Source organism: Ursus maritimus, unplaced genomic scaffold, assembly GCF_017311325.1.
Source record: "Ursus maritimus isolate PB19 unplaced genomic scaffold, ASM1731132v1 scaffold_22, whole genome shotgun sequence".
In the NCBI taxonomy this organism is placed as follows: domain Eukaryota; kingdom Metazoa; phylum Chordata; class Mammalia; order Carnivora; family Ursidae; genus Ursus; species Ursus maritimus.
The window spans coordinates 25,126,209-25,147,253 of record NW_024424675.1 but is presented as its reverse complement, the minus strand read 5'-3'; the positions used below and the strand labels follow the sequence as shown (position 1 = coordinate 25,147,253).

At 38.9% G+C, this 21,045-nt stretch overlaps 1 protein-coding gene across 2 annotated transcripts in view; it reads left to right on the top strand.

Moving 5' to 3' along the window:
- Nucleotides 1–4,902: 4,902 nt before the first annotated feature.
- Nucleotides 4,903–21,045, top strand: part of LOC103669803 (ubiquinol-cytochrome-c reductase complex assembly factor 1) — a 92,497-nt gene continuing 76,354 nt past the window's right edge. For both annotated transcript variants that reach the window (XM_008698158.2, XM_008698157.2), the window contains exons 1-2: nucleotides 4,903–5,020; nucleotides 17,745–17,849. In XM_008698158.2, the coding sequence (XP_008696380.1) occupies nucleotides 4,997–5,020; nucleotides 17,745–17,849 (129 nt within the window). In that variant the 5' untranslated portion in view covers nucleotides 4,903–4,996. The remainder of the gene's footprint in view (nucleotides 5,021–17,744; nucleotides 17,850–21,045) is intronic.

Sequence of the window (21,045 nt, the reverse complement as noted above, 5' to 3'; positions counted from 1 at the left end):
CATCCCAGGACCCTGGGATCATGACCTGAGCTGAAGGCAGACACTTAACTGACCGAGCTACCCAGGTGCCCTGAAGAACTCTTAAGAGATTAATTTTAAATAGGAAAAGCAGCAATTCTTTCAAGAAATAAGAAGAAAGGATACATACATATGATAAAAGCAGGTTTGTTGGTTGAGTGGTGGGAAGTCAAGTTTCATTCTGATGGCTTCTAATTTCTATTTTCTGTGTGAAGTAGGAGTTGAGGCCATCTGTTCAGAGACAGTAGGAAGGGGTCAGAGTCAAGGTTTGAGGAATGTAGAAAAGGCTCCTGATATTTGTTTAATTGTGTCCCTCAAAAAGATATGTTTAAGCCTTAACCCTCATACCTGTGAATATGACTGTATTTGGCAAAATGGTCTTTGCAGATGTAATCAAGTTAAGGTGAAGTCATGAGGCTGGGTCTCAATGCAACCTGACTGGAGTCCTTAGAAAAGAAGAGACACAGAGACAGGTAGGGAAAAGACCATGAAATGACAGACGAACAGATTGGAGTTATGCAGTTGTAAACTAAGAAACAACAAGAATTGCTGGAAACTGCCAGAGCTAGGAAAAAACAAGAAAAGGCTTTCCTGGAGCCTTCGAATAGAGCATGGTCCTGCCAACACCTTGATTTTGGACTTCTAGCCTCTAGAACTATGAAACAACACATTTCCATTGTTTTAAACCACCCAGTTTGTGGTGGTTTTTTTGGTAGTTGTTGTTGTTATGATAGCCCTAGGAAATTAATACAGTTATAAATAAATAAATAAATAAATAAATAAATAAATAAATAAATAAATAGCAGTCCTAGAGGAAGCAAGATGAATTGAGCACAATAGTGGTGGATAATCGTACTTGGTAGTACTCATCGGCCCCTTGCATGATTTTCTTCAATAGTACCCAATAACGGATGCAGGCATGAAATACATGAACAATTACAGGGTTGGAGTCTTTCTAGATGGACGGGATAGAAAGACGTTTGAGCAAGGAAGTTAATATTGGTAAGAGAACAATTGAAGTGATGGACCATATAGTCTGAGCTAGATAGAAGTATAGAGAGGAGACGGTTGACATACTATAAAGAGAGGAGATAAAAAGCCTGGAGGTCTCGATGGGGTAGAATGACAGTTGTACTAGAAGTAATTAATGAGAGCTGAAAGAAGAGAATGGTAAGAACACAGAATGGCATAAATCAGAAATTTCAGAATTAAAACAATTCCAGTAATAAAGTCCAAGAATTGGCCATGGGAGTGAGTGGCTGAATACCTCACAGAAATGGAACCATAATCATACAACATTTAGCCTCTTGTGACTGACTGCTTTCACGTAGCATGTTTTCCAGGGTCATCCATATTGTAGCTCTTATCAGTAGTTCATTCCTGTTTATTGCTGAATAACAATCCAGTTTCTCGATACCCCACATTTTATTTATCCATTCATCAGTTGATGAACATTTAGGTTGTTTTCACCTTTTATATGCTATTGTGAATAGTGCAGTGATGAACATTCATAAAGACTTTTTGTGGACATATGTTTTAATTTTGACTTAGGAATGGAATTAATGGGTCATATGGTAATTCTATGTTTTCATTCTGAGGAACAGCCAGACTCTTTTCCAGAACAGCTGTACCATTTATATTTCCATCACTAATGTATGATGGATCCTTGCTAGCACTTTGTTTTGTACGTCTGCCTGATTATAGCCATCCAGTGGAGTGTGAGGTGGAATTTCATTGCATGTGCCTGTGTATGTATGTGTATGTACGCGTGTTGGTAGTTCCCTAATGACTACTGATGTTGATCATCTTTTCATTAGCTTATTGGCCATTTGTAGATCTTCTTTGGAGAAATTTCTATTCAAATCCTTTACCCGTTTTTAATTGGGTGTTTGTTTATTATTGAGTTGTAGAGTTCTTTATATATTCTGGGTACGAGCCCCTTATCTGATTTCTGATTTGCAAATATTTTCTCCCATTCTGTATCTTTTTACTTTCCTGATGGTATTTTTTGCAACACAAAAGTTTAAATTTTTATGTAGTCCAATTTATTTTTTCTTTTGTTTTCTGTGCTTTTGGTGTTGTATCTAAGAAGGTTTTTATCTAACACAAGGTCATGAAGATTTGCTCTTATGTTTTTTTTTCCTAAGAGTTTTATAGTTTAGCTTTTACATTTAGGTCTACGATCTATTTTGAGTTAATTTTCCATATGGTGTGAGATAGGAGTCCAACTTCATTCTTTTGCCTTGTTTTTTAAAAAAATTGTGAATATGTATTATACCTACTCCCCAATGTAATATCCTTGAGGGCAAGGACCAAGTTCTAGTTCTTTGTGTTTTCCATAAAACCAATGAGTAAATTTTTTTTGCAGAATAAGTTTTGGAGAGTAACATGAATGTTTTTATTTTAATTTAATTTAATTTAATTTTTTTTAAGATGTGTTTATTTATTTTAAGAGAGAAAGAGTGTGCGAGCAAGTTGGGGGAGGGGCAGAGGGGGAGAATCCTCAAGCAGACTCCTTACTGAGCATGGAGCCTGATGTGGGGTTCAATCTCACAACCGTGAGATCATAACCTGAGCTGAAATCAAGAGTAGGCTGCTTAACCGACTGAGTCACCCAGGTGTCCCTCTTATCTCTTTTTAATATGTGATGCCACTTGTCCTAAGGTACATGCAGGAGAAGTACACCATTGTTTTTCAATACTGCATATGTGAGCTAGGGGCTTGAGATCAGAAAGCATCTTCACTTTGGCTTATAAAATCCTTCATATGGAAGACTGATGAGGGAAATCTTTATATTCTGTATAAAAACAAAACTAAATTGATATATGAAAATCATCAGTGTTTGAATACTATCAGCCTACTACCTGGTCTTCCATTTTCACATTTAATCCTCTCTGATCCATTCTATGTATAGTAGTCAACATCAGCTTCTTAAACACGAGCCAGCTAACCTTCCCTTGCTTAATATCCTCTAATGGCTTCCAACTATCCATAGAATAAAATACAGACCTCATCTAGTAGTCCTTGCATAATTTAGCTTCTGCCTATCTTAATTATCTCTTTAAATTAATTCAGATTAATTTTAATGCCACCCTGGTTTTCTTTGGATTCTTTTTTTTTTTAATTGAAGTATAGTTGACATACACTGTTATATTGGTTTCAGGTATACAACATAGTGATTCGACAACTCTATACACTACTCAGTGTTTACCATGGTAAGTGTAGTCACCATCTGTCACCACACAAAGTTATTATAATATTATTAAATCCCTATGCTGTACTTTTCATCTCTGTGACTTATTTCATAACTGGGAGTTTGTACCTTTTAATTCCCTTCACCTGTTTTATCCATCCCCCCAACCCCTCCCCTCTGGCAACCACCAGTTTTCTGTATTTATGAGACTGTTTTTGCTTTTTTATTTGTTTTGTTTTTAGATTCCACATATGGTGAAATCATATGGTATTTGTTTTTCTGCCAGACTTATTTCACTTAACATGATACTCCCTAGTTCTATCCATGTTGTCAAAAATGGCAAGATCTCATTCTTTGTCATGGCTGAGTAACATATCATTGTGTATTTATAAACATCTTCTTTATCCATTCGTCTATGGATAGACATTTAGGTTGCTCCCATATGTTGCCTACTGTAAATAATGTTGCAATAAACATCGGGGTTCATATATCTTTTTAAATTAGTGTTTTTGTTTTTTGGGTGTAAATACCCAATTCTTTTTTGGATTCTTGAAATAAACCCTTATTCTTTCCCATTTCAGGACTCTTGTCCTCGAATCTTCTTTCCCTTTCTCATACCCAATATTTGCTGGTAATATAGCATGTTCAAAGTTACTTCCCATGGCTAGCTCCTTTTTCTCCTTTGCGTCTCAACTTACATGCCACCTCCTCAGAGAAGCCTTACCTGGCCATATTATCTAAAGTGTAGTTTCCCATGTTATTCTCAAGTTTAGCTCTTTGTTGTTTCCTTCAAAGCACTTATCATAATTTTTTTTTCGTAAGGTTTTAGTTATTTTATTTTTTCATTGGTTTATTAGACTTTGGCATGCCTCCCCCATCAGTCTAGGAGCTCCACAAAGCTATTATCCACACTATTCTTGTGACCAGCACATAGTGAACATTCACTGGGTCTTTGCTGACTGAATGAAAAGAAGGAAGTCCTTGAACGTCCTGTCCCTCTGCTTTCAGTCAACCCCCAGGTGCATCCACCCACTTCTTTTCTCCTCTACTGCTCTTGGGATACAACGGAAGAGGTCCTCCAGCCAAGGCCATTCTCTCCCACCTCCTCAAGAAACTCCCTGCATCCTTGATTCTTTCTTCTGTATCTTCACCTTTACAATCATCTCCTATCAATACTCAAAGATGTTCCCATGAAACAACCAACACACCAGAAACTTCAAAAGTTCTCTTCCGGCCTCAGGTCAGCCGGTGATGGCCCTGTTCCCCTAACTTTCAGGACTCAGCTCAACACTCCCCTGTGTTCCTCTACAACTCCTTCTCAGGCTCTTTTTTTTAGGGAGTGCTTAAATGTTGGGCTCTTCCAAAGTCCTTTTTTTTCCCCACCCACTCCCCCGCCCCCAGTGACAAGGGAGAGGGATTCCCGTGGTAGAGTCTGGGAGAGTTCTGACAACGGGCGCTGAGGGGTGAGGCCGGGTCAAGCGGGGTGCTTAAGGAGACAGCTCTGAAAAGCCCAAGCGCACTGGTCAAGGAGGACAGGTGCTGAGGAGAGGACCTGAGCCTCTGTGACGTGTCACGAGGGAAAGACTGGAGAGAACGGAGGCGCGCGCCGGGGACACGCAGCCTCGCGCTCCGCAGAGAAAAGCGCGCGCTCGTGAGCGCGGCGGCCTCTGTACGCCTGCGCCGCCGTTGCCGGGCACCCGCCGGCGAAAGGACAACGCAGGCAAGGGGTGGGGGCCGCGGGGCTCCGGAAGGCCACCCTTTACCCGGAAATGGTTGTAGAGGAACATGGCGTTGCTGGTGCGAGTCCTTGTGAGTGAAGGAGTAATTTGCTGTGGTCGCCCGCTGGGCCCCAGGGTTGGAGTCGGAGAGGGCAGGGCGGGAGAAACTGGAGGAAAGTGCAGGAGGGGAGCTTGTGCGGCGCGAGGCTACGCGGCCGCCTCTCTGCGGGGAAACTGAGGCAGCGTCCTGGTTCCCTCTACCCTCTGTTTGGCCGTGGCTTCTCCCTCTTTGGAGAAGGGAGAGAGTGACATCGGACCTAAATTTGGCGAAGTTTGCTTTTTCTTAGTCACCTCATGCGATCGCTTTCCCGCAAGGAGAGGCAGCACCTGGGGGCACTGATTGGAGTGTCGGGAGACCTGGGTTCTAGTTTCTGTTCTGTCACTGATGCCCAGGGTGACCTTGGACGGGTCACTTTCGGGCCTCGGTGTCCCGATGGAAAAAACGAGGTTAATCTGCAGTCCCTTCGGTTTCTGAGGTTCTCTGGGTTTGTTTCCGAGATCAGTAAGACGATTCGTGACTGTACAGTTAAGTGGAATACTATTACAGGTTGTCAGGTTGAAAGCTGCACGAAAACGGGGCTCCTATCTGTCGTTTTGACTTTGCCTAGCACAGTGTATGGCACATCATAGGTGTTCAAGAAATATTTATTGAAGGAATTAATGAAGTAAGGAAGGAAGGATTACTAGACTTCTTAGCACCCTTATGGGAAACTACTGCACTTTTGATTCGTCCTTACCTTGTAGCATACTCTGACATCTGGGAATTCAAGGAGAAAGAAAGTGACAGCAGAAAAAGGTTAGGAGGATACAGAGCTTAGTTACTAATCATTGAGGGATGGAAGGGTTTATAATTTTAGTGAGTCTTTCAAAAATTGGATCAAGGACATTGTTTTTCAGAGCAGACAACTTTCCCTTCCTGCCTCTGGCTATTCTGTGACTTGTTATTTACACTTAACGTTTCTAATCTTTTTATATATGGTTTACAAGGACTGCAGTTTTACCTCTTGTATTTCTTGTCAGCCTAGCAAAGTGCAGTTCTCTCTATTGCTGCCCAGTGTTTGAAGAATAATAGCTCATTTAACTTACAGAAAGATTCATTTGGTGATGTAATTGTTGATGCCAGGGCAGAAATTGATTCAGATTTGAGAACTGGTGTTGGAAATGGCAACTAGGATGTCCTTATTTAGTTTTTAAGGTGGGTATGTCAGGAAAAAGATGAAAAGTTTACTGGGCTATACATCCAAAATGAACGAACACCTTGATTTGTCTTGGAAGTTAGTGGCTGCCCAGATAATATTAAATGTTCTTGCCCCTGAGTGTGTGGACTGTTTCAGGTTTATTCTTAGGTGGTAGCATCCATTGAAACCACCTAACTGCCCTCTGTTAGTCAGATTTTTTTTCTATTTATTCCTTTCTGTACATCTTTTTAGATAAAAACCAAGTTTAGATAAAGTCATTTTCACTTTTTTAGGTTTTAAAATCACTTTCCCTTTATACTGATCGTAAAGGCCTCTTATACGATACAGTGTGCTGTGTGACAAAGCAATGGAGTCTCCCCTAGGACTGGTTGAAAGTGGCAGTAAACGTGAAAGCAGCAGATATTTATTGATTATTTATTGAGGAGGCATTTGGTTTAGATGCTGAGGAATTCACAAATACAGGAAATCTACCTGTCTAGGAGTCCGAAGAGCCTTGGTTGAAAGCTTGGCTCCATTACTTACTATGAGTGTACCCTTGAGCAAGTCTTCTAATTTCTCTGAGCCTCAGATTTTCTTAACAGTAGGTTTGATAGGATTGATCAGAAAGTCAGGTGATACAGATAACATTTAAGTGCTTTTCTTCCCTTCCTTTTAGTTTAGCAACTGTTTTGAGAGTTTGAGCATTCTAAGAACTGTCCAAGGGACTGAGGATGAAAAACATACACTTTTCTCTCAAGGTTATAATCTAATAGGAGAGACAGAAAAGAGAACTACTAATACAATACTTGAAATGCTGTGATAGAAGTCTGTACCAGGGGGCGCCTGGGTGGCTCAGTCGTTAAGCGTCTGCCTTCGGCTCAGGGCGTGATCCTGGCGTTCTGGGATCGAGCCCCACATCAGGCTCCTCCGCTGGGAGCCTGCTTCTTCCTCTCCCACTCCCTCTGCTTGTGTTTCCTCTCTCACTGGCTGTCTCTATCTCTGTCAAATAAATAAAAACTCTTTAAAAAAAAAAAAAAAGAAGTCTGTACCAGGTGCTACAGGAGCAGAGTAGAGACACACCTAACCCAGCTTGAGGATAAGCATTCATCGGGGAGAGATACCTGAACTAAATGAGAACATTATATCGGGAATGGGAGAGAGAGCATAGAAGAGAAGCATTAGTTTATGCTACTAATGCCATACAACCAAGAACTGTACATGAATCTGTTTAGCTTGACTTGGGGACACTTACGGGGAAGTGGCAGGAGAGGAGTCAGTGTCTTGTGTTTCATGATTAGGATTAGAGGTTTATCCGGAGACAGAGGGGAGCCTTTGAAATATTTTAAGCAAAGGAAGATTTATTTTTAATAGGTTTTTTCCCAAGTATTCTCCCTCTCTCCCTCCCCCCTTTGTTTTTTTTTCTTTCTCTTTCTCTCTCTCTCATTCATTCATTCATTCGTAATTTTCAAGTTGAAAACAACCCGATCTTCATTCTCAAGTTATTCTTATGCCTGTAATGTAAACCACTAAGGTACTTCTATAGGGTGAGATCCTGAGTCTTTCCAATGGGCTAAGGGAGGAGATGCATCATGGGTAAGCTGCAAGTGCACACTGAGGAGGTTTGAATGGTGTGCAACCTAATAACTGATAGCAGCCCAGTGTCCAGGCTGGTTTCCTGTAGTCCCCAGTTTGCGCCTAGCCCTGGAGACTGGGTTCTAGGACAAGGTTACGCACTCCCTGACCTTTTGTGACTTGTGCTGGAGATAGGCGGGTAGTCTGTGATAGTGATGTATATATATTGCTTGGCATCATCTACCATGCTGTAGATGGGATCTATGTTAAAGCTTCTGTTTTTAGGGCAAAAAAGTTTGTTTTTAAAGGTTTTTTGATACATTTATTCTTTTGTTATTTAAATTTTTAAAGTTAAAGAATAATTGACATACAATAAGTTGGACTTATTTAATTATACAATTTGATAACTGTTAACATAGATATACACTTGAAAAGCTATCACCACAATAAAAATAATGAACATGTTTCTCACTCCCCAACGTTTCTATGTGCTCTTTTGCAGTCCTTTTCTCCTATTGATCTCGCCCTGCAACCACCACTGATCAGGGAACGCTTTAGTTTCTTCTCTCATTTTTTATTTTTATTTTTAAAATTTTTATTTATTTTTTAAAGCTATGGTCTTTTTACTTTTATTTTTTTTTTAAATAAGCTCTACACCCAGTGTGGGTCTTGAACTCATGACCCAGAGCTCAGGAGTTGAATGCTCTACCAACTGAGCCAGCCAGGTGCCTCTCTTCTCTCCTTTTTTAATTAAAATTTAAAAATTTTATTTTGAAAGTATAAAAAAGTTTAAAAAAAAGAAAGAAACTCATCATCAGAAACTCTCATACTCACTATTAGATTTTTGCTTTAATAGATCCCTGTAGCAGTTGTGGATGGATCAGTCAGAGGGCTGAGGTTCCAAGTCCTGAAGGCCAGTCAGAGGCTACTCAAGTAATCCTGGAAGAAGTGAGGAAGGCCTGTAGTAAGAGGGGAAGTGTGGTTAAAGAGGAAGGGATGATTTCAACAGGTGAGGAAACCACCTACCAGGGCTTGGTGAAGGGTTAGATGTTGAGGATGAGGGAGAGGGATATCTAACAGTGAGTCCCAGGTCTGCCGTGGATGACTGAGTTAATATAGCTGTGTCCTTCACTGAACATATCCAGCTGGAGGTGGTGTTTTGTTGTTATTGTTGTTGTTTTTAAGTAGCTGGACAGCTGGCATTCAGGAGAGAGTAAGCCAACTGAGATAGAGTTGGAATGAGATGTTGAGATTTCCTGGGCAAGAATATGGATAGCCAACATTTTTAGGGCATTTATCAGGGTGCCTGGGTGGCTCAGTGGGTTAACTGCTGAACTCTTGATTCCAGCTCAGGTCATGATCTCAGGGTCCTGAGATTGAGCCCCACATAGGGCTCTGCGCTCAGCGGGGAGTCTGCCTGAGATTCTCACTTTCGCTCTCCCTCCACCCGCTCCCACCCCTGTGCATGCACACACTCTCTCTCTCCCCCACCCTAAAAAAAAAAAAAAAAAGTTTAACATTTATAGGGCATTTACCATGTGGTAAGCACTCTTAAATACTTTATATGTGTGAATTTACTTAATCCTGACGATAGCCCTTTAAAAAGGTAGGCCCTATTGTATTCTCCATTTTAAGATAAGAAATTTGAACCCCAGAGAAGTAGTATTCCTAAAACATTCTCATTAGTTTCCCCTTTGTTTTTCCTCTTTTTTTCCCTTCTCCAACAATGGGTTTAGGAAGCAGGAGGAAGCTAAAACACTGCTGTTTCAGAGTAGCTCCGGTGGAGGAACTGGACATTTGAGCAGTGTAGTGGGGCTTGTTTATGGTTTTATGAGCTGTCCTGGGCATTGGTGATCATTTTTGCTTTAGTTTGACAGTAGTAGAAATTGCAGAAAGGCACTGTGTACTTTTTTTTTTTTTAAGATTGATTTATTTATTTGAGAGAGAGAGAGTATGTGTGTGTGTTGCGGGGGGAGGAGCAGAGGGAGAGAGAAATTCAGACTCCTCGCTGAGTGCAGAGCTGGATGGAGGGCTCCATCTCACAACCCTGAGATCACGTGCTGAGCCAAAACCAAGAGTCGGACACTTAACTGACTGGGTTACCCAGGTGCCCCTCTGTACTTGTGTTTTTTTTTTTAATTGTAGTAAAATACACATAGTATAAAATGTACCATTTTAATCATTTTTAACTATACAGTTCAGTAGCATTAAATTAAATACATTTACATTGTTGTGCTGCCGTCACAACCATGGATCACAGAACTCTTTTTATCTTGCAGAACTGAAATTCTACCTATTAAGCAATAAATCACCATGCCCCCCTCTGCTTAGCCCCAGGCAACCACCATTCTTTCTGTCTTTATGATTTTGACTACTCTAGGTACTTCTTATTAGTGGAATCACATGGTATTTATCCTTTTGTGAGTAGTGTATTTTACTTAGCATAATGTCTTCAGGGTTCTTCTATGTTGTAGCATGTGTCAGAATTTTCTTCCCTTTTAAGGCTGAATAATATTCTATAGTATGTATATACCACATCTTGTTTACCCATTCATCTGAGGACAGACACTTAGGTTGCTTCTGTCTTTTGGCTGTTATGAAATAGTGCTGCCATGAACATGGGTGTACGTATATCTGTTCAAGGCCCTTTTTTCACTTCTTTTGGGTATGTATTCAGAAGTAAAATTACTGGATCATATGGTAATTCTATGTTTAATTTTTTGAGCATTTGCCATTTTATTTTTCACAGTGGCTGCAGTGTTTACATTCCCACCAAGAAAGCATAAGGGCTCCAGTTTCTCCACATCTTTGCTAATGCTTGTTATTTTTTCTTCCTTTTTTCCTTTCATAGTGACCATCTCTCTTTTTTTTTTTTTTTTTTTTTTTTAAGAGCAAGAGTGTGCAGGAGCAGGTTGGGAGAGGAGGGCAGAGGAAGAGGGAGGGAAAGATCTTAAGCAGGCTCTGTGCCCGGTGCAGAGCCTGGTGGGGGAGCTCGATCTCACAACCCTGAGATCATGACGGTGATCGAAAATTGAGAGTTGGACACTTAACCAGCGGAGCCACCCAGGCACCCCCTTAGTGGCCATCTTAATGGGTGTGAGATGATGTCTCATTGTAGCTTTGATTTGCATTTCTCTAATGGATGTGGAGAATATTTTATATGGAAGCTGGCCATTTATGTCTTTGGACAAATGTCTATGTGAGTCCTTTGCCCACTTTTTAAATTGAGTTTTTTGTGGTTGTTGAGTTGTAGGAGTTTTGTTTTTGTTTTTTTAAGATTTTATTTATTTATTTGTCAGAGAGCACAAGCAGGGGGAGCAGCAGGCAGAGGGAGAAGCAGGCTCCCCGCTGAGCAAGGACCCTGATGTGGGGCTTGATCCCAGGACCCTGGGATCATGACTTGATCACTTAACCAACTGAGCCACCTAGGCATCCCAGTTTTTTTCTTTTTAATATATTCTGGATTCAGTCCCTTATCAGATATATGATTTGTAAATACTCTCTCCCATTCCGTGGATTGCCTTATTACCTTATTGATAGTATTCTTTGATGCACAAAAGTTTTTAATTTTGATGAAGTCCAACTTAACTATTTTTTTTCTCCTGTTGCCTGGGCTTTGGTGTCATATACCAGAAATCATTGCCAAATCCAATGTCATCACTTATGTTTTCTTTTAAGAGCATCTTAGTTTTAGGTCTTATGTTTAGGTCTTTGATCCATTTTGAGTTAATTTTTGTATCTGTTTTAAGGTTTTACTGTAGTTTTTTGTTATTTTCTTTGTGTTTGCTGTGGGGATTACAATTAACGTCTTGATTTATAACAATCTAGTTTGAATTAGTATCAACTTGATTTCAATAATACATTAGAACTTTGATTCCATTTAGCTCCCTTCCTTCCTGAGTCCCTCATGCCGTCAGTGTCATCAGATTACATATTTATACATCATGTGCCCATCAGCATAGATTTACAATTATTCTTTATGCAGTTGCTTTTTAAATTAAAAATAAAAATGGAAATAAAAATAATTATAAACAAAAAATATTCATGCTGTATTTTTTTTTAAATATTCATGCTGTATTTTTTTTTAAAGGTTTTATTTATTTATTTGACAGAGATAGAGACAGCCAGCGAGAGAGGGAACACAAGCAGGGGGAGTGGGAGAGGAAGAAGCAGGCTCATAGCGGAGGAGCCTGATGTGGGGCTTGATCCCATAACGCTGGGATCACGCCCTGAGCCGAAGGCAGATGCTTAACCGCTGTGCCACCCAGGTGCCCCTGGACATTTTAAATAATATATATGTGGCAACTTTGGAAATCAGATCTGTTCTTTCCCAGAGTTTGTTATTATTTTCTATTTAGTGACCTTTCTGAATTAATAAATAAATAAAGACTTTATTCTTTATTGTGTGCTTAGTTAACTTAGTGGTCAGATAATGATTGGAGACATCCTTAAATACTTGGACCCAGTAAGTCTCCTGTTTTTTTCTGAGGAACTCTGTGCACATGTTGGGGCACATTCTGCCTGTCATTTAACATCTCTGTCTTAAACTTCACTTCCTGCTTGTGCAGAGTCTTGAGGTCAACCAGAGGTCTCAGGTCTTTCCTGTTCTTGGACACAGCTCTGTGCATATGCATGGCCTTCCCAGGAATATGTCAGACCTTTTCAAAGCCCTTGTGAACAGCTCATTCTCTTGCTTTTCCTTTTAAACTTTTTTTTATTAGCCTATTGTTTTCCCCAAGTATTATCCATTGCCTCAGGCAGCCATGAAGTTAAACAATTGTCTCTGTTTGTTTTCAATCAGTGCTGCTGGGGAAACGGTTTTTCGTTTTTTCGGTTTTTCATATTGCGTGAGTTCCAGGACAGCTTTGCAAATGAAGTCTTCCAAAGAACTACTAACAGATCAAATAATGCTAGTTCTTTGCAAATAAGGCTTTAAGGAGCATCAACTCCATTCAGTAACTTTTCTCCAGAGAAGACTAGTTCTTTTTAGTGAATATTGCTTTAGAAACCAAACTTGGATGCTAGATGTAATCATTGCCTCCAGGACCTATCAAGACAGGGATAAGAAGTATATGTAAGTGTGTACAAATACATAAACACACATCTATTTCTATATTTATTATACATATTAAAAACCCATACCAATTACTCTAAATCCATCCTAGTACCACAGGGTTTATTGTACCCTTCTGCCTTTTCATATTTGTTAACGCCTTTCTCTAACAGAAACCTTTAATATTTGTAATAATTGATATATATGCTTATTTGATCAGTCTTAATATATTTACTGATTTGCTCAAATCTTCCCTGGATTTAATCAATCTTTTAAAGCGTAGATTGGACACCCCTAACAAAATGGGAGGAGGCAGAGTATTCAATAATTATGAACATTCTCTGCTCCTCTCTGTGTAAGTATCCTTTTGTAGCATGCCACTTTGTAAGTAAGGTGGTGTTTATCTTTCGGATTATGGAACTGAATTAGCATCCATGGTATTCAGAGTACAGGAGCCAGTGGACATTTGCAGAGTAGATTTGGTGACTGTGGTCGATCTTCATTATTCACAGATTCTGTATTTTTGAATTCATTATACTTGCTAAAATTTATTTGTAATTCCAAAATCAATACTTATGGCACTTTTGGGGTCATTTATGGATATGTGCAGAGGAGTGAAAAATTTGAGCTGCAACATGCAAGTTCCTAGCTGAGATAGATATTCTAACTTCTTATTTTAGCTCTTATACTGAGAACAAGTATCCTTTTCATGTTCTATTTAATGCCATGTTTTTTTGCATTTTTGTGCTTTGTTGGTGATTTCCCTGTTTAATATGGCCCCCTAATGTTAGTGCCGTCTAGTGCTATCTAGTGTTGCTAAGTGCGAGAAGGCTGTGGTGTTTCTTACAGAGAAAATTTATGTGTTAGGTAAGTTTTGTTCAGGAGTGAGTTACGTGCTATTGGCCATGAGTTCAATGTTAATGAATCAACTATATATGCGTATATATATATATACACATATATAATAAAATAAGATGTCTTTAAACAGAAACACACAAGGTTATGTATCGATTGGTGTATGAAAATGTGACCAGAGGCTTGCAGGAACCTAAGCCTGTATTTACCCTAGGAGCGAAGGTTCAGTATTTACTAACTCGGTGTTTGTTTCACTTTATAAAACAAAACTATGGGGAATAGGAGAATGGACTCCCTGTAAAGCCTTTTCCAGCTCATGAGTAAGCCGAGGAAAATACTATGTACCTTAAAAACCACATGCAGCAACAGGCTGCTCAGTGGATTGATTCAAGTATAGTTGAAAAATTGGTCTGTTCAGAGTATTTTGAAATACAAATGTAAAATCATCTGCAATTTACAATACGCACAGGAAATAAAAACATGAAACTTGTCTTTGAAGTGTTGGTGAGGCAAAAAGACAATAAAACCAGTTCCCATTTAGTTATGGTGTATATAATATCCTAAGTTAAAGCAGTAATTTTAACCACTGGAAATGGCTAGGAATGTTTTCCTAAACTTGGGAGTTGAGATTTGCTAATTGTTATAGGCCTGATATGTCAGTATCTGTAAGAGGGAGAGAGGTACTTCCACAGATTTATATTTATAAATGAAGTACTGGGAGAGGTGCGGAGGAAAATGGACCAAATAGAGTCAGTAGAACCAGTACCTGGAGTCTGGGGCGACTTCTTGAAGCTAATGAGCTCATGGGTTGGCTAAGAGGGAAGAAGAGAGTCCCAGAGGAACTGACCAGAAGGGGATTAGCTTGTGTGGAGAGAAGCAGTAATTCCCAAACCAGGGAATCTGCGTCGGGTTTTAGAACTGCTGAATGGAGAATACAAGACAGGGTATGTAAGTATAAAGTTGAGTCTAGAGGGGTCCAGTTGGTAAAGATCAGGTGTTTAAGTTTGACTAAAAGGGCACTTGGAGGCACTGCAAGCTTTTGAGAAAGGGAATACCAGGTTCAAAACAATATTTTAAGAAAATGATTCTTGCTGCTATGACAGTTTGCTGTGAAAAGAGAAGCTTGTGTACATAATTCAGTAACAATTTTAAAATGATGCTTTTGTGTGTGTTTTAGTGTTCTTGAGGTGCTTTTACAGATGATCCCTGAAACACTCTTGTGAGGTAGCTTTTATTATTCCCACTTTACATAAAGGAAAATGGAGGTCCAAAATGTTGAGTAACTCATTCAGGGTCACACAGCTATTTAATAACCGTCTTGGGATTCAAATACCCTTTCTGCTGCACCTCAGTTTCAATTAAGGGTTTGGACAAGAATTGTTGTTGTAGGATTGGAGAAGGAAAGAACAGAGCTGATTGTTTCTTTCTTCTAATAACTGATTTAAAGTATTGGCATAAAACCAGGTAGAACCAAAATTACAGAGAAAAATTTTGTTGACATGGAGAGAAAACGTGATGAAATTCTTCAGAAAATCTTTGAAAAGTTTGTATTGTTCCTACTTGTAATTTCCCTTTACTTTTTTGTCCCTGCTTTGGGCTTGAATCTGCAGAAATTTCATCTTGTCCCACATTTACATATTTAGGAAAGGAACATCTAATGTTGAATGATTCTGGAAAATGATTCAGTGTTAGTAAACAAAAAGCCAGTAACTGTCTCTTATTTGAATATTATCCCAACAGATCAAATCTCAGCTGGAATAAAATATTTTGAAGCTTTACTTTTCATTTAAGACATAAGGTGTTGTGAGTTGTCTATTAAAAATAGTTACGCAGTTCTATTTTATTTTTTATTTTTATTTTAAATTTTATTTATTTATTTGACAGAGAGAGAGAGAGAGACAGCCAGCGAGAGAGGGAACACAAGCAGGGGGAGTGGGAGAAGAAGAAGCAGGCTCCTAGCAGAGGAGCCTGATGTGGGGCTCAATCCCAGAACGCTGGGATCATGCCCTGAGCTGAAGGCAGACGCTTAACAACTGAGCCACCCAGGCGCCCCAGTTACATGGTTTTAAAACTGTGAGACACTTGAGAAAGCATTTCTAGGTTTAAAATTCCTACACCTTTCTCCACATCACTCTTACCCCTTCCTGCCTACTCATGAGGAAATGGAGATTCAGATTCAACTTATTATTTATTTGGACATGCTGCAAGGTACATTTGCTGATTTTTCTTAAATCCTGAGAAGTAGGGATTTTTCTTTTATTTTATAGAAGAGGCAACAAAGGCTTGTATCTCAACAGAGGAGCCAAGAGTCAAATCAGTGCTTTTTGAGTCCAAGTACATGGCTCTTTCCACAGTACTATACTATGTTTTAATTGTTTCAAGACTGGATCATAGGGTGTTAGGATAGAGTTTGGAGATACTCCCTTTACCCTTTCATCCCATAAACGAGCATGGATTCTGGAGTTGAGCTGCCTGGGTTCAAATCTTAACCCTGTCATTATATTAACTATGTGACCTTGAGAAATTACTTATGCTGTCCATACCTCAGTTTCTTTATCCATAGAAATGAGATAATAGCAATATTCTTAGGTCATTGGGTGGTGATTGTGAGCTCTAAATGAGTTTATATATGTAAAGTACCTAGAAAAGTGCCCAACACATAGCAAGTACTCATAAATATTACTAATAATTGCTATGAGGAATCTGTGCATTGTAGAGGTTAAATTATTTGTAAAGATCTATTAGACTAGCTGAGTTTAAACTAGAATCCAGATCTTTGGCTCCTAGTACTGTAGTTTATCTGTTTGGTTTTTTTTTTTTATTTGTTTCGCTTAATTTTTTATTTTTTAATTAATTTTTATTTATTTATCTTTTAGAGAGAGTGTGCACATGTGTGTGCGCATGAGCGGAGGTGGGGGGCAGAGGAAGAGGGAGAGAATCTCAGGCAGGTTCCATGCCCAGCATGGAGTCTGAAGTGGGGCTTGATCTCATGACCCTGAGATCATGACCTGAGCCGAAATCAAGAGTCCAGTGCTTAACCTACTGAGCCACCCAGGTGCCCCGGCAAAGTGTTTTTAAACAATTTGTGTATCCAGTCCTCATTGTGGTCCTATAAACTCTATAGGTCAAGTAGAAAGAAATCCTTGGGTCCCCCAGAATTGGTTCCTAGAATAGAGATCTCCAGTGCTGTGTACATGAATGCCATTTATACGGTGGAATGTAATTCAGGTTCGTAAAATAAAGCAGGCTTCTCATTTACAAAATGGAGCTCTCCTTTCCCCAGCTTAGTCTTTTACTTTGGCCGAGGCCTTTCTGAGGTCAGTTAATACCAGAGGGGAAAACTGAACTTCAATCATAACTCTGACAGCCATTTAATCTCCCTCTTTTGTTTTGGAAATCAAATTGCCTTACTGTGTTTTCCCACCCTAAACATTTCACACCTAGTTTCTTCATCCTTTTGAGGATGATAGTGATCCCACACTGCTTACTATAAAGGGATTCTGTAAAGCTCAGACAAGTCAGTGTTTATGAAAAGGCATTGCAAACTCTTATTTAAATGATAATCTAATTGTAAAATGCCTGAAGTCTGGTTATTTTGTTACTTTCCTGAGAGGGAACCCATGTCCCCCTGCTTGAGTCAGCCATTACTAGAGTTGTTTTGGTTCGTAGATCAGTAATAGGCAGGGGTACATCTTATCCTTAGAGAGGTGAGCATGGGGATGTTTGGTCCTGGTCCTATTTTGGAACTTTTCTTCCTTCCTTCCTTCCTTCCTTCCTTCCTTCCTTCCTTCCTTCCTTCCTTTCTTTCTTTCTTTCTAAAGATTTTGTTTATTTATTTGAGAGAGAAAGAGAGAGCATGAGCAGAGAGAGGGGCAGAGGGGGAGGGAGAAGCAGACTCTGCTGAGCAGGGAACCTGACACAGGGCTTGATCCCAGGACCCTGAGATCATGACCTGAGCCGAAGCAGATGCTTGACTGAATCAGCTACCTAGGCGCCCCGGAAGTTCTCTTTTCATGTACCCTGTTCTGGCAGGATTTCTAAACTTCTATATGTGAAGTTGGATATAATTCTTGACAGACATTTTTTTCTTTCTCTAGAGGAACCGGATTAACATTTCCCAGTGGGTTCCAGTATGCAGCCGATTGGTACCTGTGTCTTCTACACAGGGACAGTGGGGCAGGGCTCTGTCTGGTACTTTCCAGGTAAGGTTTGTTGTTCCTTTACTTGGTATGAAAACCTTAGTGTTTATTTGCAAATGTCATATATTTATAGATTAGCCAAACAAATTGTGTGATGGAAAAACCTCATGAGACCACTTCTGGGTCTCTGTGGTGCCAGCTCAGGGCTGATTCCTACAGTATGGTGTCTAGGGCGTTGCTTCTAAATACCCCAGCAGTGGAACTTAGCCTAGGATACCATGCTACAGTCTGATGATTTTTACTGTTGGGAATGTTTCCAGATATTCATCTCAGAGTTAACTTCAGTTTTCTTTTTGTAGCCACACTGTGCCACTTTTATTCGGGGTGAGAAATGTTTCTTCCTTTCTTCTTTTTTTTTTTCTTTTTATGAACACAAAATCCAAGGAACAATTTGAGGCCTTAGTTTACCATTAACCACACGATTCATTACCTTGGACCCTCCTTGAGAGTTTTTTCTCCTGATTTTTGTTAATTATACAAATAATTTAGTAATAAAGGAAATAAAAATCATCCATGACCTCAAACGTGAAAACATCTGCTGGTTTTTTTCCAGTCCTTATGTGCGTGTGTGTGTACTAATTTTTTCCTTAGATACCTTAACAAATATCCACAGAATTTTATTTTCTGGTGTCTTTTCACTTATTAGAGCAGACATTATTCATGTTAGGTAGATTGCATAATTAAATTTTTTAATGGCTACGTGTTATTCTATTTACTTAGGCTTTGTTTGATATTAAAATTATTTCCATTTTTTTTGTCATTATAGGCTTTAATATAGTTACCATTTTCTTGGTATATAGTTTTTAAAAATTTTAATTATTTATTAAAGATAAATTACTAGGAGGGTATACCCTGGGTCAGTGAGTATGAGCAGTTTCTCTCTCCATAAGGTTGTTGTAATTTACAGTGCCACCAGTAATGTATATATAACTAGTCTTTCATTATTACCCCTCTGAATTGGGTGTTTTAAAAAAATTTAAACTAACTGGGTAGAAAATGTTACCTTGTTTTGCTTTGTATTATCTGTCAGGGCTAAACATTTTTCTATGTTTATCAGTTACATTCTAGTTTGTAAAAATCATATGCTTGTATCATTTCTCAATTTATCTCTGGGAATTTATTTTTCTTACCAATTTATATGAATTCCTTCTGTAGCCACTAACTTCTTTTTTATATTTGATGCAATTAAAATATTTTTGATGTAAAAATGTGTTATATAATTTATTTACATAAATATAATATACTAAAACGATTTAAAATAGTGTAATTCCCTCTAACTAGTGTGTAAGCCTTGCCCTTCTGAGGACATGTTTTGTTTGTGCCTGTACTTCCTGGGCTTCTCACTCACCCTGGCACAGAGTAGGTGCTAAATATATGTTGAATGAATAAAGAATATGTCTGTACAGAGGAGGCATTCTACTTTATGTAGTCATGCAGCTATTTCTTTTCAGAGTTGGGGTATGTTCTGTTGCTTTTGTGCATTGGAAAATTTGAATGGAATTTATCATAGAGTTCTAAGTCATTTGTTTTTGTATGTACATAGGTGGTGGAGGAGGTACTCATTATGTGACTCTCAGACTTGTGCCTCATTCTTTGAATCAATAAACATTTCTTGAATACCCAATATGTACCAAGTACCGTATTAGGTGGGACAGCATTATAGCACATCATCCATGTAAATAACTTAGGGTGGTTTATCTCATGCCGACAAGTTGTAATTTTAGCCAATGTAAATAAACTGGACATTTTGTCATATTCGCACATTTTCCCGCTTTGGGGACCCCTGGTTGGAAAACTCTGGTTTTCCTCAGGTATATGTCTGACAAGGAGGCAGGTTTAGCTCAGAATGGAGAAGAACTTTGTGTTAATTAGAATTGTGGGGTCATGGAATGTGTGGGCTGCATTTTGACATAGTAAATTTCCTGTTACTGGAAATATTCAGGCAATGGTCGGAAGACTGTATGTTAAGGGCATGGCATAAAAGAATTCTTCATTGGTTAAGTGATAGTATCAGATGATCTCTAAGGTAATGTCCAATGCTATAATCCTGCTACCATTTTCGAAAAGCTAGGGACATTGTATTCTCATCTCTGTCTTTCCTAAATAACATTTTGAAGTTCTGTCATACTTTGATGAGTCTACTTTAAAAACATTTTTTAGGGGTGCCTGAGTGGCTCAGTAGGTTAAGAGTCTGCCTTTGGCTTAGGTCGTGGTCCTGGGGTCCTGGGATCGAGCCCCGTTTGGGACTCCCTGCTTCTCCATCTCCCTCTGCCTCCCACTCGTGTTCTCACTCACTCTGCTCTCTCTCTCTCAAATAAATAAATAAATCTTAAAAAATAAAAACAATAAAAATATTTTTTTAAACTTTTGAAATAAATGACACTTGCAGAAAAGTTGTAAAAATAGTAGGGATCCCATATACCCTTCGCCTAGCTTTCTCTAATGTTAATATCTTCTATAACCATAGTGCAATTATTGTAACTAAGAAATTAACATTGATACAATACTATTAACTAATCTATGTAACTTAGTCCAGTTTTACCAGTCTTTTTTCCACTAATGTCCTTTATTTGGTTCTTCAATTTGAGTTTGTCTAATATTTTCTTATAATTAGGTTATACATTTTTGGCAAAAGTGATGTTCCCTTCTCAGTGCATAATTACAGGGGATATATGATGCCAATATATCTTGTTATTGGTGAGGTTAACTTTGATCACTTGATTATTAAATTGGTGTCTGTCAGGTTTCCCTACTATAAAGTTACTATTTTCCCCTTTGTAATTAATAAGTACCTTGTGAGAAGATACTTAGAGTCTATGCAGATATTCTGTTTCTCAGCATCCTTCTGCTCACTACTTTTAACATCCATCAGTGCTTTTTTTTTTAAGATATATAATATTAATTAATTATTTTAAAAGTTGTTAAAAAACACATAGCGTTAAATTTACTATGTTAACCATTTCTAATTCTGTAGTTTAGTAGTGTAAAGTATATTCACATTGTTGTACGATCTCTAGAACTTTTTCGTCTTGCTAAACTGAAATTCTATACCCATTAAACACTAATTCAGGGGTGCCTGGTTGGCTCAGTTGGTTAAGCATCTGCCTTCAGCTCAGGTCATGATCCCAGGGTCCTGGGATCAAGTCCCACATCAGGCTCCCTGCTCAGCGGGGAGTCTGCTTCTCCCTCTGCCTCCCAC